This window comes from Pinus tabuliformis, chromosome 2_1 (genome assembly GCF_031772625.1).
Source record: "Pinus tabuliformis cultivar Carrire ecotype Pingquan chromosome 2_1, CPIR1, whole genome shotgun sequence".
Taxonomy (NCBI): domain Eukaryota; kingdom Viridiplantae; phylum Streptophyta; class Pinopsida; order Pinales; family Pinaceae; genus Pinus; species Pinus tabuliformis.
The window spans coordinates 355977308-356004804 of NC_142299.1; the positions used below are offsets into that span (position 1 = coordinate 355977308).

At 39.1% G+C, this 27497-nt stretch overlaps 1 protein-coding gene across 2 annotated transcripts in view; it reads left to right on the forward strand.

Moving 5' to 3' along the window:
* Nucleotides 1-1646: 1646 nt before the first annotated feature.
* SNF4 (sucrose nonfermenting-like protein) overlaps nucleotides 1647-27497 on the forward strand; it is a 268765-nt gene continuing 242914 nt past the window's right edge. The window contains exon 1 of one of the 2 annotated variants that reach the window (XM_089402672.1): nucleotides 1647-2745. In XM_089402672.1, coding sequence (XP_089258798.1) covers nucleotides 2630-2745 — 116 coding nt within the window. In that variant the 5' untranslated portion in view covers nucleotides 1647-2629. The remainder of the gene's footprint in view (nucleotides 2746-27497) is intronic. The other variant, XM_089402673.1, reaches the window with a different exon arrangement.

A 27497-nucleotide genomic window follows, 5' to 3' on the forward strand; every position in this document is an offset into this window, starting at 1 on the left:
TATTAGCATAATAGACATCTTAATCCAACCTGTAAAATTTATTAATTTGGTAACTAACTTCGTATGAATTTTGATGATCTCCTATGTTTTCCAAAATCACCTTTTAAAAAAACAAGCTATATAACAATAATTAATATAATAGACATCTTAATCCGCAAACTATTACATTTACTAGTTTGATAATCAACTTTGGTAATTTCGTTTTTTCTTTGAAACTATTTGTAAAACAAAACATATTTATTATAATAATGAGTGTAATAATCGTAAAATTTATTAATTAAATAATTAACATTATATCAATTTTAATGATGGTAGAAGTTTATGTGTTTTATGTTTTGGAAGGTTTTTGGGCATATTTTCTCATTTAAATTGTCTAAAATTCCGGAGTGTTTTTTTGGAATCACAAGTTTGAGTTGTCACTGTGTTTTATGTTTTGGAAGGTTTTTAAGCATATTTTCTCATTTAAATGGTCTAAAATTCCAAAATGTTTTTTTAGAATCACAAGTTTGAGCTGTAAGTCGTGAATAATGCCGTATGGGTTTTCCAAATGTTGAATTCATATATGCAATCAAAAACCCATTCTAAACAACCAAAATTAAGATTTGGCCAAATTTTTTTTTGGCAAAATTCTAACAAAAACTCCAATATGTAAAATATTTAAACAATTCCTTAATTTGGGGTTTTTTAGTTTTTCAAAAAAAAAACATCCAAAAAAATCAACCATAAAATAATAATTAATATTATTACCATCACAATCCACAATGAATTTTTTTACTAATTATGTAACTTAAAAAAAGTATTTTCGATAGAAATCACATAGTAAAAAATTTTGCCAACCCCTATGTAACTTTAAGAAAATTATTTTCGATATCTAACTTTAAAAAAATTCTTTTCCATGAAAATCACATAATAAATATTTTTACCAATTTTTTTTTGAAAAGCTCCCAACCCACAAGTTAAAAAAACATCAACCCTTTCAGGGATATTTGTTTGAAGGAAACTCCTATTTCCACCTCTATAGCAAAGTTAATGCGCCTTGACATGCGCTCTCGGATATAACACGCGTGCGGTGATGACACGTGTGCCATGATGACTAGAAAAAAAAATGACGTATTATATCGGGTGTTATATCAGGCTACACATGTCAAAGCTCATTAACTTTACTATAGAAGTGAAAATAAGAGTTTCCTTTGTTTGAATATACACAGATAACCCTCTGATTAGCATATTTGTTTGAATATACACACATAACCTTTGAAACTTGGGCTTGCTCATCGGGTATGCACCTTGACCTCGTAAAAGGAATAAGAAGGAGGGACCCACAAAAATACTAATTTGATGTAATTTTCAAAAATAGCCAACTAATAATTTCCTGTAATTTTCAGAAATACCAAATTGGCCATTAATGGCTCACGCCTTCACCACCCAGGCGTGACGCAGAAATTGCCTATTACCATTTCCCATTAATACCGAAAAGATAACGTCATCGGCGTCACTTTCCCTCAACAAATTAACAGAAAACGTTGACCTTACCGTCACGTAACGGTAGTCACGAGGGCCGGCGCGCTTGGGCACCCCTTCCTCTCGATGGGAACCCAATAAACTGCAGTTAACTCCGCTTTCTCCATTCATTGCGGGGAAGTTATCTTTAACGGAACTAAATTTCACTTGCAAGTTAGAAGCACTACTGCTGACTTCCAACCCTCCCTTTCCACTCCTTTTTTCTGTCTATAAATATCTGGATGGTTCATCTGTACTCTTTTCGCCTTTGTGCAACGAGGGTTTGGGAGTAACTCCGCGGGAGCTTCGAAGTCCACCCGTTCTGTTGCGGATGGACAGTTTCCATATTGCCTGTTTTTTGTTTGGATTCGTGGCTGCATATCGAAAACTGCAAAGAAAATTGACGGATTTTGATGATCTTTAGTGGATTTAAAGGATCCCGAGGATTTATTTTCGCTCCCTTTTTTGTCCAGAAATTGGAACTGCAGAGTAAAGCATTGTCGGTTCCGTGAACAGAGGGTGGATTTAGGGTTAAATTGCGGTATATTTATTCATGTATTGGCGCAGAATGATTTGATTATATAAAGGTTTGCTGAAAATCTACCGGGCTTTGGCTTAAACTGGATATTGTATATTAATTGAAGTATGGAGTAAACAGGAACCCTGTTAAAGCTTGCCTTTAGTGTGCTGAGCTGCTTATTTTGCACAAAATAAGCTGAGCTCAGCGCCTTAATTTATTACACAGCACATAATTTGTGCCCTTGACTTTGAGCTTTCCCTGTGAAACATTTATTCTGTATCCCGACGGGTTTCGATTCGGTGGCCTCCTGCAACTTTTACAATTTTCGGGCTCTTTTAGCGGCTGTCTTGGCGCATCAATTTTTAAAGGGGAAGATTTGCTCTATGGGAGAGTGCTAGGGGGTCCTCTACAATGTGTAGAGGATCCCTTCGTTCGGCTTTATTATTTCCTTTCTGCGACTGCTCATCGGAGTTTTTATTTTGTGGGGCCCACTTTGAGAAGCGGTTACTGGTGAAATTACACAGAATGCTCTCAGGAACAAGATAGCATTGGGGTATCTGTCTGCTGGACATTTGACTTTTATCCAAGTTTAACAGGAAGGCAGAACAAATGTTTCCGGCAGGAGGTGAACAGGGCTCATCAGGAGGAGTTGTACCCTCAGTACCTACACGCTTTGTTTGGCCCCATGGAGGACGCCGTGTATTTCTTGTTGGATCATTCACAAGGTTAGTTTTTTCCATTTTCATTTTTTCCCCTTTTGTTTGGCCTTTTTCTTCTTGGTTTGAATATTTAATGACAAAATTGACGTCTCCTAGCAAGATTATGAACTCTGTTTTATTTTTCGTTATTCGGTGTTTAGGTTTTCAATTGCCATGTTATAATAGACTCTATTACTGCTACGTCTATGTGACTCTGCTTTATTGTGACAAGTCAATATTTTGCATTGGGATTCTCTGCTTAATGAAAATTTCCTTCACAGTGATTCATTCTATGTGGCTAGAGCAAAACATTTTATCTTAGCTTCAGATCCATTCGATTTGATTCTTAGATTTGCTTCTAGAACTCGCGCTTTCAAGCAAATATAAGTTTAAGGGCTATTGTTACCTATTTTTGCCTATTTGGCTAGTTTCTGCAACTTTTCCAAAAATTATTTTCCCATTCAAAATGAATATTCAACCAAATTTCTATAGGATCAGATTGTTTTCTGTCAACCAAGAACTGACTTTTGCTATAAATGGTATAAAATTTTTATAAGTTATAAATTTGTTCATTTTTTAATTATCTAAATATGTATAATTGATATTACAAGACAAATAAAGATTTCACAAGGTTTCTACACTTAAAGAGTTATAGTTTCTTAACACTCTCATGTTATCAAACACTTTTTCTATTATTACATTGAAGTCGATTTATGTAACTTCAAATTTTCTTGAACAACACTCTTATCGTTTAGTCTATATAAATATTTGTGAATTTTATTGAAGAAACATATGCAGAATAGATAACCTACATTCAATGCATCTGGAGCAACTTTAGAACTAAATGGAATAGTTGTCTCAATTGAATAAAAGAATGAGACGTATGAGTTTGTGCTCCTCCCTACTGTTGCGTTAACCTGCATGCCTTCAACAACTTTTCATATATATTAAAATTAATCTAGCCTACGTTGCAGGCTATGTTTCGAAGTTCATTGGTCCAAGCACCAGAGTCCATGCAGCTGACCCATTTCCGTTTAGACAACGATCTGCATTCAGAAATGTCCAAGATACAATCAAGATCCATATCTGAAACACTGTATATGGGAGCCAGATTGTCTTTAACCTAAGAAATGAAAGAAAGGAACACATGGTTTTTGTGTTTCATGTCTTTAAGAAAACAAAAATGAAAACCTTGATGTTTCTCTTTAATGTGTATTTTCCCGTACACACACATTTTTATATATGTCGTATCCTGGCTGTATTGTATCCAACCAGGCCAAAAATATTGTTGTATAGTTATGTGGATTTGGATCTAAATCTGTATCCATTATCGTATCAGGTCCATATTTGTTTCCACATGCGACTTAGGAACTTGTAACTTTTATCATGATAACCAATGTTGTGAAAATTGTGATTGGGATTAAATCGGCGCGGGGAACAAATCGGAAAAAATCGGAATTATCGGGAAAAAATCGGAAAAAATCGGAAAAAATCGGGAAAAAATCTTTTGGTACAAAAATATTCATTTTTTTTTCAAATTTTTTAATATCTAAACCATCTACAACATAAAATAAATACATTGACACATAAATATGATAAAAAACTAATATATGAGATGTTTAATATCATTTCTAGCACTAAAATCACACATAACATTGAATCATGTCTTGAATAGTAAGTCCTGACTCCTGAGTCCCAACTCAACTTCAAAATATCAACAAAAAATATGATAATGTATCTCATCATGTCATATACAATAAAATGAAATTCTAATCCTATTGATTTCCTTTGCCACTCTTGCGAGAAAATGCCACAGCTTTCCATTTCCCTCTAGATGTAGATGCTGGTGCCTGTGCTGGTGGAGATGGCAGTGGAGTCTGATGTGCTCTAGAAGTTGAAGAACTAGAAGTAGGAGCTATAGGAGGTAGACCACGTCCTCTACTTGTGGCAGGGGTAGCTCGGGCAGGTGGTGTCACCTGGAAACATTACAATCTCCCAATCTTGAAATCCTGAAAAACTGATAAGTCTGCTGGATTTTAAATAAAATTTAAAATTCTACTTTCTCCATGTGAAATCCAATGAGGCTGGAATCACTCTCAAACATCTTGAGTCATTTCATGGTAATGTTAAAAATTTAAGTAAAAGCCACTTTTACTTTAAGAATTTAACATTACCATTTAACATTAGCATGAATAGCATATCCATACTAGGGCATAGACTTGATCATTAAGCTGCCCCACTGAAAAATTATTTGTTTCTTTAAAAAAAAATTGCATGAAAAAACCCAAAAAATCGTTATAAAACTATGCTGTCGCGACCTCCGGCGATTTTTTAAGTTTTTTTATAGCAGTTTTTTCATAAAATCGCAATTTTTTCAATAAAAATCGGCAAAAAAAAGATCCGGTGATTTTTTCATTTAATTATCGCGATTTTATCGGCAGAGGGAAAAAATTGCGATTTTTTCATTTTTATCGCGATTTTCACAACACTGATGATAAGTAACTATAGTATCGGAAGCAATAAATGGTGATCTCGCTTTTATTCTCAAATTTAGTTCCCATGTGTTTTTCCCGGGCACTGTGGGGTGATCACTGTTTTTCTCATCATTTTTGAAGAAGTTTAGTCTTTTAATCTACATTCAATTTAGATAATTGGTTGAATAGGAAAAACATCTTCACTCTTTAGAATCGTAATTTATGAGAAGTGTTCAGAATGTTTCAGTAATTTTTTAATAGAAAAACCAAAAAGGATGCTAATAAGATCCTAATGATGCCAGTGAAGAAATAATTGCTGTGAGTTATGAAATGAAAAAGGGGACAAAGTAATTCTAAAATAAAATGAGCATTACATTTGTGACGAGGCTTGTCGTAGTACAAGTGCTAACAAAGGTAATGGATGTGTACTTGCCTTTTTCTTTATCCCCTTCACAAATAGGTTGTTGAGTATATATTTTCAAAAGTTGTGTATCTAGGGCAATGAGACAAAGTGGTTATATTTCTGTACATGACCAGAATAATGTAATCATGCAAAGAGCATGTGAAGCAATTACTATATCTTACAGTAAGATTCTATATCTGACCCATGAAGGGCCATAATTGAATATTTGAAGGGTCCCTCTTTATAGTCTGTGCATAAAACCTATTAACAATAAGGGGAGAAAACTGCCAATCGATTCTTCTTGTTCCCATATAAGAAAATTGGAAGATTTCAAGGGTTCATGCTTAAATTCAAATACTATTTCATAGTGCCAATGTGTCAACGAGATACACAACATGCTAGCTGAAATGATGAAATGATCTAAGCTAAGTTGAAAATGATAAATTTGTACATGGACCAAAACATCATCAAAAAATTATGGGTTGATTAAACTTCATCCCTTGAAATCTTCAATGCTTTTAATAGAAAGAGTTCTCTATGCGATAGGTAAAAAGGTCATATTATCACCAAATGGAAGGTATATTGCTCCAACAATAGATTAGGTTTCTATTTGCCATTGAGGAAAAATCATTAAGGAATAGTTTTTGTTTTGCTGAGATTTAAAATAAAAATAAATTTATATATAAAATTCTCTCATAACAGAGATACAACCAAGCCACTTGTCATCTATGAATCTGCTATTATTCTGAAGATCAAAATATACAAAATTGAGGAAAAATCATTAAGGAATAGTTTTTGTTTTGCTGAGATTTAAAATAAAAATAAATTTATATATAAAATTCTCGCATAACAGAGATACAACCAAGCCACTTGTCATCTATGAATCTGCTATTATTTTGAAGATCAAAATATACAAAAATTATGCTGGTATTCTTCTGGATCATTGAGCCAAACCATATTCTTAGGTACTATCACAACTAATACAAAACTATTGTTATGTACTGTCATAACTAATATAGAACTATTGTTACTGGGTATTAAATTTGCCGGAACCGGACGAATTTTATCACGTTGCTTAAAGTACGGTGAATTTTGAACTCCAAGGAAATAACGTGTCAATGTTTTACACTGCTTCTGATGATTGCAGATTTAATGGGCTTAAATGAAGAGAATGAAATCATCTTGAAAGGAAGAGAAGGACACAAACCTTGATGGGAAAGGTGAGGAAGAGTGATAAAATCAGGAAAAGTGTTGTGACCAAGGTTAGATTGATCATTGGTAGCAAAGAAATTAAAGTGGGTGAAGGGAGGGGTCCTGGGTCCAAGAAACCTAACAAGAGGGCCTCCTTCGAGTTCTATTCTTCTCCTAAAGGAATATCAGAGATCGTCACGGAATGATCATTTTCAGTTACAAATTTACAATTGTTCTATTAGCTAGCCAGCATGCAACTTAGTTGGTTGCCCTCCTCTAATGCTTGAACCTGCATGACTCATACCTCTTTATACCTTGTTGAATTGATTATACATGACTAGACATTTCCTAGGAAATATTTTATTTTCTCTTATTCAGGTGGTCAATGGCTACTTTAGCCCCCTTGAAGAATGATTTTCCTGAAACCTAGATTATGTGATAACCATCATAAAGTCTCCATCTCAGTTTGATTGATTGTAGACCTGGGAAACTGTGAAAAACTGCTATGATACTTCCTTGATGAACCCTAAAGATTCCTCCAGCCCCAACGAGCATTGGGTTAGAGGCGCCAACAAAATTAAATTGTCACAAGGTTTACTTTATAATCCATTTCTTGCATTCAAGTTGATAATATCCTTTGATTCCCAGCTCTCGATAGAACTGTAATTGGGATCCTAGAGCTCAGTTTCATACCTGTTTTAAAATTTCAGGTATCCATGGTGGCTTAGACCACTTTCTAGATGATACTTCTACAGCTGGAAAAGTTGAAACTGTTTGCCCATTGAAACTGCCCTGCAAACTCCAACTCTTGCCTTGCATACTTATTCTCTAGGCTGGTTTGGTTGGACTCTTGGAGTCTTCGTCATCTTTAAGATAGTCACTTCACAAGGATGGTTCAACCACCCCTTCTTTTCTTTGGTTGAACCTATGATAATTTTTCCTTTAGAAGCCAACAATGAAAAGTAGCTACCTCAGTCCAAAGTAAAGGAGACCACTTCCTAGATGATACTTCTACAGCTGGAAAATTTGAAACTGTATGCCCATTGAAACTGCTCCGCAAACTCCTCTCTTGCCTTTCATACTTACACTGTAGGCTGATATGGTTGGAGTCTTCTTCATCTTTGAGATAGCCACTTCAACCACCCCTCTTTTTCCTTGGCTGAGCCTGTGATAATTTTTCCTTTAGAAGCCAACCTCCTAGAAATTTGCTGTACATCTTTGATATCCTAGATTACGTGGTTATCTACTGCTAATTTTATTTTAAGGATTTTGTTCTGAATGGTAGATGCTTTAGGGAAAAGTTGATTTCCTTGTGATTCCTTCCAGGTCTCATTCCCAAGATCTTTTGCATTCAGGTTCTTCCTCCATAGCACCTTCAGTTCTTGGATGAGTCTCCAATACAACTTTTCTTTCATAGCTTTATTCACCTTCTCTGCCTTCCACTCCTTGCATAGTTGGGTAGCAACTTTTCTCTGAGAGATAAGTGCCCATTTAATTTAAGTTTTTGTCCCTTTTCAAAGAAAATGTTTCAATATGCTATCAATCTCCGTAGGGGTGGATGGAGGTGCAAAAGGATTGAGCTTTGATATAATGGGATTGCTGGTAGTGCCAACTGAATAAGGGCAGTTATCTTGTTTACAGTTACAAATCTGTTAGTGCAAGGATTGAGTCTGCTTCTAATTGAGCTGATGATTGGAGCCCAGTCCCAAATATTTTGTCTTGAAGCAGCAAAAGGGATGTCTAGGCATTTAGTATGAAATTTGAAATCCCAAGATTTATCCTGTTCTTCTTTGAAGCTCACGACCAACATTTAGGAAGTACACCTGAGATATTTTGAACTAATTTTTTGGCCTGCCGCTTTAATTTTTTTGAGAATCATCACAAACCTTTTGGCTTCTCTGATACTGGTCTCTTGAGTCTCCAGCTAATAGTGTATCATTCCCAAATTGGGAGATGGGAAGATATCCTTGGGCATTTAATCCAATTCAAGTCTCTTGCCTTAGTTAAAGCTCTGCCATGGGCCCATGCTATGGTTATGAATAGAAAAGAGGAAAGAAGGCACCCTTGTCAGAGACCTCTGGAGATTTGAGTAAGTTGGATGGACCACGATTGATCGAGACATTTAATTGATGCAATGAAAAGCATTTCATAACCCAGCTTACCCAGTTATGGTTAAAACCTAATTTCAATAGAATCCACTTATCAAGAAATTCAATTGTACTTATCACAGGCTTTGGCCAAGTCCAGTATAAGAAACATACCACATTTTTTTCTGCGTTTAATATAGTGATGGATTCTTAGACAAGTATTATGTGTTATTATTGATTTGACCCCCACCACAAACCCTCGTCTTTTTGAACTGAGAAATTTGAGAAGAGGATTCAACCCCAAGGTGATGGTTTGGCAATGATTTTATAAATAATAAAATATTTCACATAAGGAAATTGGCCTGAAGAAGTTAAAGGATAGAGCCACCCTCTTCTTTGGAATTAGAGTGGTGAAAGTGGACTCTAGATTTTGTCTGATTTCCTGGACTCTTCTACTGCTTCGAAAATATTAGTTTGATTTTCATGTGCCACATTCTCTGATAAAATTCTGTAGGGAATCCATCCAGACTCTGTTTTTTATTCTTCTTTAATTAAAGTGTTATGCCCTGTAATTCGCCTATGCTTATTAGGGGGAGAAATTTTGCATTGATTTCCTCATTAATGATTTAAGGGACGTTATTCAAAAGAGTTACTTGGCTGTTGGGGAATTTGGAATCAGAATTAGTTAACAATGTTTTGAAGAAAGATTTAGCGTCCGTGCAGATTTGGGCCTGGTCTTCAGTTACATGGTAATCAACTGCTGCAATTCTTTAATTTATTTTGAGCTATTCTCTTCTGAGTTCTTTGATCGAAAAATGCTGAGTTCGTATCTTTATCCTTCAACAATTGAATCCTCAAATAATGCCTCCATAATATTTTCTTTCTCCCACAGGGCTCATTGAGTTACTTTGAGAGGTTCTCTTCTTTGAGCAGCTAGCTTCTTTTCTTCAATTATGTTCTGACTAGCAATCATTTCTGCTTCTAGCTTATGTTTCTTCTTGAAGATAGTCCCAGAAACCATACTGTTTCCACAGTTATTAAAGTTTATTGTTCTTCAGGTGATGAATTTTTTTAGAAAGAACGAAAATTTTAGCCCCTTTGATGTGTCAATCCTCTTTCCATCACTTGTAAATATTGTCCTCTAGATCGAAATGGTCAAACTATGTGTTAAAACTTAAAAGGAATATTCTGTGGCTTATCACCCTTAGATTAAAAGTGACCAGAATCAAAACTGGCCAAGTGCTAGATTGGGACCACACTGTATCAAAGCTAGAAAACTGGGTTGAAGAATGGATTGACCAAAAAATACGTAAAACATGCAAATTTCAATAAAAAATTCATATATTCATGTACATCAATGTAAATCCAAATCTCTGGACATCAAATGGCACGAAGTGTGATACACATCTGAAAGAAACTAGATAAACATCGAGTGTTTAAATGGTTTATAGAGTCCAAAAAACATCACATGCCAAATAACCACATTATCATCAAAATCATCCCCTGCACTGAGATCCTCATCATCAGTATTGCCCTCTGCCTCATCCTTTGGCTGTCGCCTCATTCCTCCAGGGACATGAGTACTAGTGCTTGGAACCTTTGGATCTACTTGTGTATACAAGTCCATCTGCCCCAAGTCATCATCCTGAAATGCTGCTCAGTTCAAATGACATAATGAGGTTGGTATTAGCAATGATATCTCAGTTCAAATGTATTGGTCATGAGATAGCTGTCAAGACTCAAAAGTACATTTTCAAATGAATTTGGAAGAGGAAATGTATGTATGGCAGTCCCAAGGTTTCATGCAAAGCGGGAAGAGCGCGTTGTGTGTAAGTGTCAGAAAGGCACTACATGGGCCCATGTAGGCAACTACAGCATTGTATGTGAATATTGATGAACACCTCGAGGCAAATGGGTTCGAGAGAAGTTCATTACATATGTATTTGTACATAAATCACAAAGGAGATGATTTTGTGATTGTTGTATGTAGGTTTTCTATTCATTAGAGTGACAACATAAAAGATGATTGAAGAACTGAAAAGTGAGCTGCGCAAAATTCAAACCCTATGAGATGTAATACTAGGGCAGACTTCATTATTGTCTAGGAGTGGAAATATGGCAGATGGATGACAATGTGTTCATATTGTAGAAATTTCTGTTTTCCCACCCTGGTTTCTAGTTTCACCTTATTTCTCCCATGTAGTTAAATGCCCTTTCCCATAACCATACATTTAACAAGCTGAAAAAATAAATATTGCTGAAAACACAAATTCTGGAAATTTTACAGAATGCTGGAAATTGCAGAAATAAAAATCAGTAGTAATAAACAGCCATTAAAACACATTTAAACACTGAGATTTTTGTCAATGTGACCCTGGAAAAACCCCCTACAACTCTTGGGGAAAATCAGTTCGAGAGCTCTTCTTTATTTCTGAAAATGCCTTTTCACAGTGAGAAATATTCAGCAAAAAAAAATCAGCAAACAAATTTACAACTTATCTCTTTTCCCATGCCTCACAGCAAACTAGAAATTACAGCAAACAGGACAGCAATAAATGCTGTATAGCCTCCCTTGATTTTCGTGCCCACTTTCAGCATTAAATGTTGCTGTACGACCAACATTAAATGCGTTGTATGGACTGCAATAAATGCGCTGTATTGCCCTCGCTTTGCGTGCAGAAAAATCAGCAAACTGCTCCTCGATTTTTGTGCAAACCACTCCTCGAAAATCATGCCAAAATATGCCTTTCACTGTGTGCTGAATCAACTATACAAATCTGCTCAACTGCTGCCTTGGAATGTGTGCTAAGCTGCTGTCTCTTTCTCCTCCCTGCTCAGAAATCTCCCTTGCTCTCTTGCTCTCCTTCTCCTAATTTGCTCATGAAAGAATGAATGACCTTTTCCTCCTTTAATCTAACCCCAAGTGACTTTTGGGTGATCTCTAAATCCAATGGCTGAAATAGATTGAGATCTAAGGCTGAGATTAAATGGTCATTTAAATCTCACTTTTTATTTTTTAATTCACCCCACTTTAATAAAGACCCACGTAGTCATTTATTTCCAAAGTCACTTTTCCTTTCTAATTTTCCATTGACTTTATAAAAGTCACTTTAAAATTAGACTTAGTAACTTTATCACTTAAAGTCACTTTTAAATTAGATTTAACTTTATAAAATTATAAAGTCACTTTAGGAGAAAAATTAAATTCTTTTGTACACTTTTCCCTAGGCCAAAGATCAAAGCCTTAAAGAACCACCTGTCCTCCGGTACCAAATTTCAACACTCCCTCTTACCGAGGAAGGTGTTCCTCACCACACCCATCTTGTCTCTGAAGTAGACATGCTTGCCTTGTGGTAAGGCTTTGGTAAGAAGATCTGCAATCTGCTCATCAGTGGAAATATACTCAAGCTTCACAACTCCCTTCTGAACATAGTCTCTGATGAAATGATATCTGATCCCGATATGCTTTGACCTGTCATGAAATACTGGATTCTCCGTGAGTTTAATGCAACTTTGATTATCACAGTAAATCACTGAAGGTCTCAACGGCTGACCAAATAAGCCAAACAACATCTTGCGAAGCTTTATAGCCTCACAACTAGCTAGACTGGCTGCCATATACGCTGCTTCCGCTGAACTCAGTGCTACTGATTGCTGCTTCCGGCTGAACCATGACACTATTGCTGAACCCAACCCAAAACAGCACCCTGAAGTGCTCTTCCTATCAGAAGCACAACCTGCCCAATCAGAATCAGTGTATCCTGCCAATCACTCCATCTCCCTGCCTGTAGTCCAGACCATAATCCATTGTCCCCTGCAAGTACTGCAAAATGTGTTTTGCAGCCACCCAGTGAACCTTCCTAGGCTCACACATAAACTGACTCATCGTGTTGACTGCAAAACAAATATCTGGTCTAGTGTTGACCAAATACATCAAGGAACCAATCAGCTGCCTGTACAATGTGGGATCCACCAACTCGGAATCCGAAGCATGAAGCTTCTTCTAGTTGGTGATCATCGGTGTCGACATGGGTCTACAATCCTCCATGTGGAATCTGCTAAGGATGTCCACAATATACTTCCCCTGCCCTAGGAAGAAATGCCCCTCCTCCTGCCACACCTCCAAGCCCAAAAAGTAATGCATCAAGCCAATGTCCTTCATCTCAAACTCCGTCGCAAGATCTCTCTTGCAGTGCTCTATGAGTCTCTCTGCACCTGTAATGACCAATTCATCCACATACAGCACCAGAATGAGAGGCTCCTCACCAATCACAATAAAGTAAAGGTTCCGATCTGCCTCACTCTTTGTGAAACCCATCCCCTGCAAATATGTATCTATCCTGGAGTACCAAGCTCTGGGAGCTTGCTTCAGGCCATAAAGGGCCTTCTTCAGTCTGCACACATGGGACTCCTTCCCATGCACCTCAAAGCCCCGTGGCTGCTCAATGTACACCTCCTCCTGTATGAAGCCATTGAGAAATGCGGTCTTCACATCCATCTAGTGGATCTTCCAACCCATCTCTGCTGCTATCGATATAATGGAGCGGATCGAAGTATATCGAGCCACGGGAGCGAAGGTCTCCTCATAATCAACTCCCTCTACCTGGGAGAACCCTCTAGCCACAAACCTTGCTTTGAATTTCTCAATGCTGCCATCTGCAACATGCTTTACCTTGTAAAGCCATTTGGAAGTAACCACGGATTTGCCCTCAGGCCTCGGCACCACCTCCCAAACATCATTCTTCATGATAGAAGAATACTCCTCCTGCATGGCCTCTCTCCAGACCTGCTGGCTAGCTGCCTCCTCATAGCTAGAAGGCTCAGAGTCAAGGATGTTGGTAACCATCGCCATATAGCTACAAAACCTCTCAGGTGGTCTACTCTCTCTGACCGGCCTCTTCGGCTCAGCAACAGATGTGGCATCTCTCAAGGTGTCCTGAAGCCACTTGGGCTTTCTCTTCCCTGAGCATGCTTCTCCCATAGGAAAATGAAACTCCTCTTGAACTCTTGACTGTCTGTCTGCTGTCCTCCTGCCTGCACCTGAACCTGTAGAAGCTGAGGTACCGTGTGAACTGTCCATCAGTGGACTCCCTAGTGAACTGCTCTGCATGCTGCCCGAAGCACCACCCCTCTGGCTTGGTGAGCCACTGCTCACTGACGGACCTGACATCCTCATAGATGTACCTCCTGATCCTCTTGATCCCTGCCCATTGGATCCCTGCGACTGACTCAACTGCTGCTGAGGGTCTGGCTGATCCAGATACTCTAACTCCTGTGACCTCCTAAAGGCCCTGTCCTCCTCGAACTTCACATCCCGTTCAACAACAACTCTCCTCTGTGCAGGAATGTAAATCCGGAAGGCCTTTGAGGTCTCACTGTAGCCCACAAAGATACCCTTCTCTGCGATGGGCTCTAGTTTGGTCCTCTTCTCCTTGGGTATATAGGAGTATGTAATGCATCCAAACATATGAAGATGACCAATATCAGGCTTCTTCCTAGAGAAAGCCTCCTCCGGAGTCATGTGCCCCAAGGCACGATGCAGACTCCTGTTCTGCAAGTAAATAGCTGTGTTGCAGGCCTCTGCCCATAAGAACAATGGCAACCCTTGATCATGTAACATGGCTTTGGCAGCCCCTATGATGGATCTGTTCTTCCTCTCTGCAACCCCATTCTGCTGGGGGTTGTAAGGAACAGTGAACTCCCTCCTAATGCCTGCCTCCGCGCAATAGTCAACAAACTCTCCAAGGGTGTACTCTCCTCCATTGTCCGACGTCAGGGACTTGATCTTCCGACCTGTCTGTGTCTCCACAAGAGCTCTGAACTCCTGAAACCGCTTGAAGACCTCACTCTTGGTCTTCAAGAAATAAATCCAGGTCCTCCTGGAGTGATCATCAATGAATAAAACATAGTACTCATATCTACTCAAGGAAACATGAGACATCTGACCGCTCACATCAGAATGAATCAAATCAAGTATCCCAGTCGCTCTGCTGTCACTGCTGGGAAAAGGGGATTTGGCAAACTTGCCCATCGCACAACCTCTGCAAGTATTAAAGTGATCAGTACTGAAATCTGACACACCTGTAGTGATCTCCCGCAATGTCCTCAAGGCTCCATGATACATATGTCCCATCTTGCGGTGCCAAATCTCACACAGCTCAGAACTGCTAGCTCTGCTGTCGGTACTATTGCTCAATGCCAAAAGGGGCTGGAATGCAAACTTGTACACCTTTGCATGGCGTACACCTATCACTCTAACTGAATCAGCTGGAGTGCCCCTGGGATACATCAACACCTGTCCTCCCCTGAACAGTACCTCATATTCTCTGTCCTCCAAAGCTGAGACGGATATGAGGTTCTTCCTCATCCCTGGCACATAAAGAACATCTGACAATTTCAAGGGAGGTTTGGACTCCCTCTGAAATGTCAGTGTCCCCACCCCGACTGCTCTAACAACTCTGTCATCACCGAGTACTACCTCAATATCAGTGCCACTCTCTGAAAGCTCTGAGAAGTACTCATGGACATAGTTTTAAAATTCGGCTGAATCGAATCCGAAACGGCCAAGTTGATCTGAGTCATTGAAGAATTTTATGACTCGGCAGAAAAACCAGTTCGGGAGGCCGAGTCATGACTGACTCGGCCGAGTTATTGCATGACTCGGCCGAGTCAATCATGACTCGGTCAACCCGGCCGTTTCCACATCTACTCGGCCGAGTCATTAAATCTAGCCAGTCCCCACAAAAAACAACGATTTTTCTAATTTTTTTTGAACTTTTTAACATTTAGCTGATTGTTGGGGACTCCAAGGTGTTTTCTAAATTGGTTAAGTGCTATTTGGGGTCCATTCACCTCTCCTAGTATTGATATGCTACTCAAATTTCATGGTAATGTTAAATTCTTAAAGTAAAAGTGACATTCTCCTTAATCTTCATTTTCATCCTTTTACTTAAATTTTTAACATTACCATGAAATGACTCAGGATGTTTGAGAGTGGTTCCGGCCTCATTGGATTTCATATGGAGAAAGTAGAATTTTAGATTTCATTCAAAATTCAGCAGACTTATCAGATTTTCAGGATTTCAGGATTGGAGGATTGCAATGTTTCCATTGAATTTTGTCTTGTATTAGGGTATGGAACTCGTATTTAACCAAGAGCACCAATCCCTCTTTGTACCTTGATGTTAGTGACATTGGTTGTCGAACTTCTCCACGATTCGCTCCCAAACCAGGAGCTTCTGAAAATGTCGCTCCAACTCCCGTTTTCGCTCTTGCTCCCCACTTTCGCTCCCGCTCCCAAGTAACACTGAGCCAGATGATGTTGGCAACTCTAGCAGTAGTCAGTAGTACTGGTCACAGAGTTTTGTTGTAGAGGCCATTTATAGCCTCCTTGGTTATTTTTTTTTGTTTTGATCTCTATATCATCATCGTGTATGTATTGGACAATGCACTGGGTGCCATTTTGATATAATGGATATATTCATGAGCCTACTTTGATAATATGTTGTCTTCTATCTATATTCTAATGCTGTGTGTTTGGAAACATGAATGAAAATCTTTAAAATTATGTGTTTTTATAAAAAATAAATATTTAATGTATTTTTTACAACGACCGAGTCATTGAAATCGAGCCGGCCGAGTCGATACCGAGTCGGAGTCGGAGTCGACCCTCGGCCGAATCGGAGTCGGAGTCGGAGTTTTAAAACATTGCTCATGGACTCCTGTCATGTGACGTGAAGCCCCACTGTCCACATACCAGATACCTGAAGATGCTCCGCTAATCGAGGGAAAAGCATGCTCCCTCTGAACCTGTGTGGCAGGTGATCGTGCACTAGAGGACTCACAAGTAGTGAAAGCAAACTCCTAGTCAAAATGACCTGCAAAGTCCTCAATCTCTGGCATCTGCTGAAGTTGCCACCTCCTGGTTCTTCCCCTTCTTCTTCTTCTTCTCCGGACACACAACTGCATAGTGTCCCATATTTTGACAATTCCAATACTTCACCTTGGAATAGTCCTTCTGTGTGTTCCCTTGTTTACCTTTACCTTTGCCTTTGCCCCCACCATTGCTTGTGGAAGCCTGCTTCTTTCTTTTGCCTTTCTTGCCTCCTGCCACCAGTGCTACATCCTCATCCAGCTCAACTGGCTTGGCTGCTCCAAGCTGACCTTTCCTAATCTCTGTCTGAATGCAATCATCCCAAAACCTCTCCCATGTGGGAAGGGTCTCACGTGCACAAACCCCATCAGCAAAGTTCAACCATGAATGGGGGAGGCCATTCACTGCAATCCGCACCAATTCAGTGGGTGGAATGGCCTCTCCAATCGCTGCCAACTCATGTCTCACATTAATAATCTTTGTGAGATATCCAGCTGCACTATCATTACCCATCTTAATGTTCTTCAACTTTTCCTTCAGGACCATCTTCCGGTTCTCATTGGTACTCTGGTAGAGATTGGACAATGCTGTCCACATCTCATGGGCATTGCTCTTTCCTCTCACATGAGGAATGCAATGGACTTTGATTCCGTCTAGAATCAGCCTCTTACCCTTGTTGTTCTTTTTATTATAAGCAGCCAACTGAGTAGCATCAGTAGGCACAACAACAGGGTTCTGTGTGTTATGCACCATGATATCCCAGACTTCTGCCTCCTCAAAGATACACTGCATTCTCTCCTTCCAAACGCTGTAATTTGTATGCCCAGCCAGCCTATCCTCCACCCTCAATCCCAATGACATCCTGCTGTCCTAAAACTGAAAAATAGCACTGCTGTAGTAAAGATAAAACTGATGTTTATGAAAAAATCAGCTTGCTGGAATTTTCTGAGTGAAAAATCAACAGCTGTAATTTTTCTTTTTGTTGTCCCAAACTGCCCTTCAGCACTCAAGCTCTGATACCATGTAGAAATTTCTGTTTTCCCACCCCGGTTTTCAGTTTCACCTTATTTCTCCCATGTAGTTAAATGCAATTTCCCATAACCATACATCTAACACGCTGAAAAAATAAATATTGCTGAAAACACAAATTCTGGAAATTTTACAGAATGCTGGAAATTGCAGAAATAAAAATTAGTAGTAATAAATAACCTTTAAAACACATTTAAACACTGAGATTTTTGGTCAATGTGACCCTGGAAAAACCCCCTACAACTCTTGGGGAAAACCAGTTCGAGAACTCTTCTTTATTTCTGAAAATGCCTTTTTTCACAGTAAGAAATATTCAGCAAAAAAAAATCAGCAAGCAAATTTACAACTTATCTCTTTTCCCATGCCTCACAGCAAACTAGAAATTACAGCAAACAGGACAGTAATAAATGCTGTACGGCCTCTTCGATTTTCGTGCCCACTTTCAGCATTAAATGTTGCTGTACGACCAACATTAAATGCGCTGTACGACCCTTGTTTTGCGTGCAGAAAAATCAGCAAACTGCTCCTCGATTTTTGTGCAAACCACTCGAAAATCGTGCCAAAATCTGCCTTTCACTGTGTGCTGAATTAGCTGTACAAATCTGCTCAACTGCTGCCTTGGAATGTGTGCTAAGCTGTTGTCTCTTTCTCCTCCTTGCTCAGAAATCTCCCTTGCTCTTTTGCTCTCCTTCTCCCAATTTGCTCATGAAAGAATGAATGACCTTTTCCTCCTTTAATCTAACCCCAAATGACTTTTGGGAGATCCTAAATCCAATGGCTGAAATAGATTGAGATCTAAGGCTGAGATTAAATACTCATTTAAATCTCACTTTTTATTTTTTAATTCACCCCACTTTAATAAAGACCCACTTAGTTATTTATTTCCAAAGTCACTTTTCTTTTCTAATTTTTCATTGACTATATAAAAGTCACTTTAAAATTAGACTTAGTAACTTTATCACTTAAAGTCACTTTTAAATTAGATTTAACTTTATAAAACTATAAAGTCACTTTAGAAGAAAAATTAAATTATTTTGAACACTTTTCCCTAGGCCAAAGATCAAAGCCTTAAGGAACCACCTGTCCTCCGGTACCAAATTTCAACACATAGCCCAGACCGTTATCCACAAGAAATGTTCAAAGGATTGAATATGGTAGATCACATGTTAATAAATTTTGATAATAATAATAATCTATTTTAAGGTCAGCCTATTCAGATGCCAAATATATATATATATATATATATATATACAAGGAAGATTGATATCTTTTTTGTTGGTTTGTCCAAGTAATATATACCATGGGAAACCGCCTGGGCACTTCCCACATTCCAAGGATGGTACCTAAGGTAAATCCTAGATTCTTTAGTGCAAAGGGCCAGGTCAACAACATATGAATAGATCATATATAGCTCAATAATGGGCTCATTAAGAGCAAGCATGACATGACATGTGATTTGATTTCGGGTGGGGAGGATAACAACTTTTTCCTCACAACCACTCAAGCTGCACCCAGTTGATGGGAAAATTGATATCTATATACACATGACATTCTATTATATATAATTACTGTATATATTTCATATGTTATAAACTTACAAATTACAATCGATAGTGTTTTAGATAGACATTGTGAAAATTCAGCATAGAGAACAACTTTAATGAGCAGAAAAAACTTTTAGTGCGTTATAAAGAAACTCATTTTAATTGAGCGGCTAGATCAGTCTATGTAATCACCAGCTTTAAAGGAAGTATCAACAATTTGAAAGATGAACAGAATAATTTAAACTGAAAATCAATCAAAGCAACATAACAGAAAAGACTGAAAATTACTTCCAGATAAGAAAAGAAATTCTCTATTTTCTGTTGCAGCATTTACTGTTTGATTTTGAAAGTAAGAAGCCATTCTGTTTGGGCTGCAATAGTTTCATTTTGTAGTATTTTTTTATAGCTTTTGGGAATTTGGTTTATTCAGATTGCCATTTGTATTTACAATATTATCTTTTATATATCGTGAACGGCATACACTTTTTACCTTTATGGAGATGTAACATACCCAAAACTATCTAAAGATCTGAGTTATCTGTATCAGTATCTGAATCTGTATCCATATCATACCAACTCATAAATAATCCATATATTGCTTCTCTTTGAGCGCTTGGGACACATTTCTTACATATCATGGCAACTTAGAAATAATCTATATTTTGCTTCTTTTTGAGTCCTTTGGACAAATTCTTCAATTCTCTCCCAAGGTTTGCTTCTCAGAATTGTGCCAACCTTCTGAATTTCAGAGAATACGAGTACAATTCTCTCATGTCCTGTATCTTATATTTCTATCATGTAGGAGAATGCTTTTGTCTAAGGTGTACTCCTAATTTAGCTTTCTCGGGTTGCTACTTTGCCCTTAGTTTCCTCTGTACAATTCCTTGAACCTTAATAATACATATAGCTTTGCCATCATTAGTTTCCTATACTTATTCTCAAGTTTGAGAGATCATTTACATGCCCACTTTTGACTGTTGGGGTTGCTAAACTAGTGGCCTGAAACTTGAGGTAAGCCTTGGCACATGGGCGATGATCATTTTAAATATGGTTGTTATACATTCTGTTAGCTTCACTATCCTTTTTTCCCTTTTCCTCCTCTGCTTCTACTTTTATTTCCAGTTACTGTGATGATGTTGGACAAGAACTATGCCCTCATGCCTCTGAGGCTTTTCCTTCTCTGTTTTTTTGCTAAAGCAAGAGTCGGACCTTCTATTTCCATAAACAACAAATAAAAATACATAGAATACAACAATCCTCGGTGAGTTATACACCAAAGATAAAAACCTACAGTAACTGAAAACAGGCGAGAGGTACAAGCCTTGAACCCTACAATCAAACCTCTAAACACTCAAAAGAAATACAATGCGTAAACCGACAGACTCAAAAAATAGACTAGAACACTGAGCAGAACAAAAGAGCCTTTTAAAAAGAATTCCAAATCACTTAACACACCACTCGTGTAAAGGATTGGCGTTTCCCATAGAGAGTATTTTGCTGCCCGCCAAAATTTCTAAACATTGACTCCGCCGCGTACGCATCCACCGGACCCACAAAACAGGCGGGAGGATACGCCAAAAAGGTATGACGAGGCTCAGCTGTCGGACCCACCAAACTGCATCCGCATTCTCAACCGTTGATCCTGGCTGTTGGATCCAACGACCATGGATCATATCGCACTCACCAACTTGTCTGAAGAATAGTGTGCGATCGACAGCGGTATTTAAAACTGTACCTTGCCCACGCGTCACCTGATCTATGGGATCGTTGCCATAACACGAATACCACTTACGGCTTATGAGACTTGCGATCACTAGACATCCAGCCCAAGCGTGGTTTTCGGAATTAAGGGCGGGAAGAGGGGAAAAACCGTTGCCGACAAACAATTTTCCAATCTCTGTCTGTTCTGAACACTGTACCTATCCCCGAGCCTGAGCTTCTTTGAGAATTGACTCCTTAAAATTTCCTCCGAGACCCTGATATTTCCCCCCACGTGATTCCGGAAGAGTATGAGATAGACCTCTGCTTGAATTTCTATCAAATGCATTTCAGAAGGATGAGAAACCACTTGATAAAAAAGATTAATATAAGCCTGTTATCCGGGACCGATAATCAAACATTTCCTTGTCCTCTGTAGCTTGCTCCTCGCAGAGAACTTCTAAACGGTTTGGTGGAATTTCTCGCCACCTGTATGCTATCCCGCTTTCAGCATTGTTCACCCCTTGGTTGGCAAGGTGGTCTGCTAATTTATTGGCTGAACGACGAACATGATTGAAACTCACCGATTGCAGCTCTTGGAGGTGAACCTGGATTCCTTGGTAAACCAGGAGAAGTTTCCAGTGATTAGAAACTTTCTCCGGTCGAGTACCACAATTAATTCTTTTCATAGAGTTAATGGTAATCTTCGAGTTCGCTTCAGTAATGACATTAGAGCAACGGTGTTGGATCAAAAACTCGAAGCATTGTTTCAGCGCCATTAATTTTGCCATATTATTAGTAGCTCTGCCAAGATGATAATGGAAGATAAAAATGATTTTGCCCTCTTCATCTCTTAAAACTCCGCCAAAACCAGCTGTTCCCGGGTTGCCTTTTGAAGCCCCATCAATGTTGTATTTCAGATATCCTTTTGGTGGAGGTTGCCAGAACTCCATCCCTATATCCGTGTCCGAATCCTTTTTGCTTAGACCTTGAGGAATAATCCCTTGCATTTCCAACTGTCTGAGAATTTTCAGCTCAGATACCGACGAAGGTTTATTGGGGAGATTTTTAACCATGGTACTAACAGTCTCCCGAAGCTGTTTTACGATCAGATTAAAAAGACCTTGTGTGGTAGACTTTTCACTTTTGAAAATCCTTTTATTCCTTTCCTTCCAAATATTCTAGATTATGAAGCTTGGCGTAAAAGTCCAGGCTAGATTAATGAACTCATTCTCTGAAAAATTAACATTCTCTGAAAAATTAACTCTCTAATTGTTCAGGGTATTAGTGATACTATTACTGTCCTTGTCTGACTGCTGGAAAATGGAAGAGAAGGAATCCCATAACCAGGTAGTATAAGGGTAGCTATTGAGAATGTGCTCCATGTTTTCCTCCTTCTCTTCGCAAAACTGACATCTAGAGGGCCCCAAGACTCCCCTTTTCCGTATGTTGTCCCAAGTTAATTTTTTTTTATGGTGAACCAACCACATAAAAATCTTGATTTTCATCCAGCCTTGGTGCTTCCAGAGGCGTTGCCAGACATCTAGAGGGCCCCAAGACTCCCCTTTTCTGTATGTTGTCCCAAGTTAATTTTTTTTTATGGTGAACCAACCACATAAAAATCTTGATTTTCATCCAGCCTTGGTGCTTCCAGAGGCGTTGCCAAGTTTTGTCTGGAGCCTTGTAATCTAGCACAAGAAGCATGCTTTTGGCTTCCTTAAGATCAAAGTTACCTTTATTGTTATTGCCCCATCTCAATTGATCCTGCCCCTTTGTAGCTAAAATCATTCTTTGTTTAAGTATGCTTCCAAGAGCTTCGGCCTTAATTTTCTTGGGCCTATCATCTCCATAGTTAAGTTTACTCCAGCTTCTCCATTTTCCTGAGGTCTAAGCTTGATCCCAGAAATCCTTGACTTTATTTAACCCTTGATTGTCTGTTTCCTATTTGAGACTAACAAATCCTTTGTTAGCAGAATTGGTTCTTGTTGCCATTTATCGTCCCAAAAGAGTGCTAGATCACCAGCGCCGATTTCCCAGAAGCTGTTATTTTGAACAAGGTTTTTGTTGTCCCAGGCTCTATTCCAGATGTGAGACCATTTCACATTGCCAGACATTCTTATTAGATCCTTAGTGTGCCAAGAGCTTGCATATTTTTCTTTCCAGATTCTAGCCCACTGAGCTTGTGGCTCTTGGACCCAGCGCCACCAAAGCTTGGCTCCTAGAGTTTTATTGAGAATCTCCTGATCATCCAAGCCTAGCCCTCCTTGTCCCTTGGGTTTATAGATTTTGTCCCAAGAGACCAGGGTCCATTTCTTCTTAGTTTCTTCTTTACCCCAGAGGAAATCTCTTTGAATGTTTTTGAATTTCTCTAAAACACCTTTGGGAACTAGGAGGGTTGATAACATGAAAACCGGGATCGATTGAAAAACCGCCTTTATTAAAACCAACCTGCTTGCCAGATTCATGACCCGGAAAGTCCAATTTTTGACTTTGTCTTGCAATTTATTAATCGTCTGTTCCTAGATACTTTTGTGCATTGGTCTGTCTGTAAGAGGAAATCCCAAATACTTTGTAGGGAGGGAGTCCCTTTGGAAGCCCAAAATTCTCGAAATGTTGTTCTGAATAGCAATATTAGTATTAAAGAAAAATCTTTTTGACTTGGAAAGATTAACTTCCATACCTGTAACCAGAGCAAATTCCTTCAGGATTAGATTATAGGCTGAAGCTTCTTTGACTGTGGGGAGCCCTTGCAGCAAGTTATCATCAACAAATTGTTGATGAGTCAGAGCTTGACCATTTTTCGATAATTGCAGACCTTTGATTTTGCCCGTTTCTTTAGCATGCTTAATAGATTTGCCCAGTCCCTCCATCATGAGAATGAAGAGAAAGGGAGAGAGCGGATCCCCCTGCCTGAGGCCTCTAGAAGGAACGAAAATCTCTGAGGGGGAACCATTCACCAGAATTGAAAAACTGGAAGAGGTCACCAGAGCCATGACCCATCGTATCCAGTTATGGTCGAACCCAAAAGCCATGAGAACCTTTTTGATGTAGCTCCAATTGACCTTGTCATAGGCTTTTGCTATATCTAATTGCATTATCATCCCCGCCTGTTTTTTGCTATTAAGCGTGTGGACCACCTCATGGGCTTGAATGATGTTATTCAAGATTTGTCTGCCCTCCACATACCCTGATTGTTCCTCGGAAACTAAAGAAGGAAGGAGAGGTTTAAGTCTGTTTGCCACTACCTTAGAGATGATCGTAAATCACATTGCATAAAGCAATGGGTCTGTATTTGTCTGTAGTTTGGGCCGAATCCTGTTTGGGGATCAGGGAGATGAAGGAAGTATTGAGGGCTTTCAGGATCGTTTTACTGGATCTGGAGTCCTCCACCACATCTAGAATGTCCTGTTTAACAATGTGCCAACAAGCTTTAAAGAAATCCACATTGAAACCATCCGGCCCTGGTGCTTTGCAGTTCTTCATGTCTTTAAGAACCTCACTAACTTCTTCACTGGTAACAAGCCTGTTGAGATTAAAATTATCCTCTCTAGACACTAACTTAGGAATGTGCCTTGTGATTTCTTTGATGGAATGTTCTCTGTCTGGATTATTTTCTCGGGTGATATCTCAGAAATATTGGACAAGCACGACTTCAATACTATTGTGGGTATTCTGTACCTGTCCATTCCCATCCTTTATCATTGAGATTCTATTGTGTGCTCTGTTGGCCATCGTGGATCTGTGAAAGAATTTTGTGTTCCGCTCTCCTTCCTTGAGCCATAACACTCTAGACTTTTGCCTCCAGAATGTTTCCTCTTGTTTGAATAAATTATCCCATTCTTGGTGATGTTTATTAGCGTGATCACTTTTGATTTTGTCAAAGCCATCTTTGATAAGGGCCTGGTTGAGTTCTTGTAATTTGATTTCCAATGCTCTTTTGTTCTCGAAAATATTACCAAACTCCTTTTTGTTCCACTCTTTTAGTTTTAACTTGACATGCTTAAGTCTTTTGTGAAGGAGGAACATTTTTGTGCCTTGGAATTGCAAATCCTCTGACCACCACTTTTCAATATCGCTGATGAAATCCGGGTGAGAGAGCCAAATGTTCTCGAATCTGAAGGGCCTGTTCCTGGGAGAGAATAAACCCTTGAAATCCATTTGAGTCGGCTAGTGGTCGGAGCCGCCAAAGGCAACCTGTCCAACTTTGAGGCAACCTGTGCCTTACCTCCTCTTTTGTTATTCCAAGTAAAAAATCCATTGTTTAGGGCTGCATCCACCAATTTCATATCCTCAGTGAAAGTCTGAAATGCTAAAGAGTCTCTGTTGAGCGCTCTGGTGCCTCCCTTTTTTTCCGAGAGCGATTTTATCATATTAAAGTCTCCTCCCTAGATCCAAGGAATCCCAATCTATCTATGTTTGAGATCAATAAGGGAGTCTAATAATTTAAGTTTGTCATCTATTCTTTGAGGACCATACACATTAGTGACCAGGTAGGTTTTTGGCTCCCCCACTTGTTGCAGGACCACTGATAAATAGTTTCTAGATGCTTCTGCATCTGTTATACTGATTTTCTCTGGATTCCACAGAGTTAGAATACCCCCAGCTGTGTTTTCAGCTTTAACCTCTAGGAAATCAAATCTATTAAACCATTTACTATGGAGTTGTTTTATTTTCTGGATGGAACATTTAGTTTCTTGGATGAAGATAACATCTGGTATTTCCAGTTTCATTATGTGACTGAGCATTATTTGTTTTCTTTTACTACCTAGACCTTTAATATTCCATGATGTGATCTTTATGCTTCAAGATTAGTAAATGAATAACTAGTTAGGTCTTTCATCTTACTTGAGTCTATCATTAACTTTCCACACTCCATTAAGAGGTCCTTCTGCTTTTCCCTACCTCTCTTTTTTCCCGCATTTCTTGTTGCTAACCCTGGAATAGCTTTCATTACCTTAACTCCTCTGTGTTCCTGCTTTTCACTGATTTTTCCATTTTCTAAATCTTTATCCTGAGTTTTCCATAAGAATAGCTGCTGAATCTTGTTACAGTCTTCTTGGGGTAGTGAATCTATCCCTCCCATGGACCCCTGCCTCAAGAACCCCCAGATCTAGATGCTCCTTATCTAGAATTTCTTGAAGCTCATGATCTTCCAGATTTGTTTTGCTTTGGGTCATTTCTTGATCCATCTCTGGTTCCGTTTCACTCAGTATGTTTTCTTTCTTATTATCCGTCTCTTGTGATGGGTTGCAGTCTGCTATCATTTCCGTTTCCATTCCCTTAGGGCCATTCGCCATAGATTGCTCTCCATTTGCCATTTTTGCATTTCCTTCCAGGACATGATACTTATTTTCGCTAACCTTTTGCCCCTCATTACGTGGTTGCCTTGATCCTTTTTTGCCGCCTTTTCCTCTGCTTATAACTTTTCAGAAGTTGTCTTGATCCTTCATTTCCTTAATTTTGCCTTTGTTTTCTGCTTGACTAAGAGGGCAATCCCTGAACAAGTGTCCATGTTCATGGCATTTACGACACTTGAAAGGGATATGTTCATAATCTACTGTTTGAACCCATTCCTCATCAAAAACTTCCAGGATGACTTCATCCGGAAGGGCTCCCGATAGATCCATTTCCACACAGATCCTAGCATATGAAGTGTATTTGCCTCTTCTTGTGGCTTTCGAAGCTTTGACAAAACGTCCTAATTTCTTACCTATGGCAGCAAGCGTTTCAGTTTGCAAATAATCAAGAGGAAGAGAATAAAGTCTTACCCAGAACGGTACCGAAGTGATCGTCTCCCGCTTTGGCACAAAGTTCAACTTCCAAGGCCGCATGTAGAGGCCAGCTGCTGCATAAAAGTAGGGTCCTCCTTCGAATATTCTGTCTTTGTCTTCAATGTTTGTGAACACCACCGTGAAGAAACCCTTGGACCCTAGATGCAGATCTATACTTCCTTTGGGTTTCCAGTGATACTTAATCCATAACTGTAAAGCCTTTTTTGTGGGCCATATTTCCATAAACTTGTAGATTATAGCGTAGGTCCCCATATGTTCTCTGTGTGCTTGAAGTGCAGGATCGTTTAACACCACTCTGGGAGTGACCACCATTTTGGGTCTGCACGGTCCTTTTTGTTCATTGTTCTTAGTACCCCGACTTTTGTCTTCTTCTTCTTTGTCTTTAGTGCTGACATTTTCCTTGGGTCTGCCCCCCTCTGTTTCCTTTTCATTATTACTCTGTTCCTCTTCTTCCAAATCTCTGACTTTGCCCAGAGGGGACATACCTTTGTTAGCAACAACAGTTTTGTAGGAGGGAGGGGAGCTCCCTCCCCTACGTGTTTCCATTAGAAGCAGGCCCTGAATCTCTTCAAACTCTGGCGACGTGGTTTTCCTGCCTGCAACTGTTCCGCAGTTCGCGCTCTCAGCTCAGTCCTCCCCCCACATATGCATTCACGTACCACTCCTGCATTCCAGCGTTTCCTTCTCT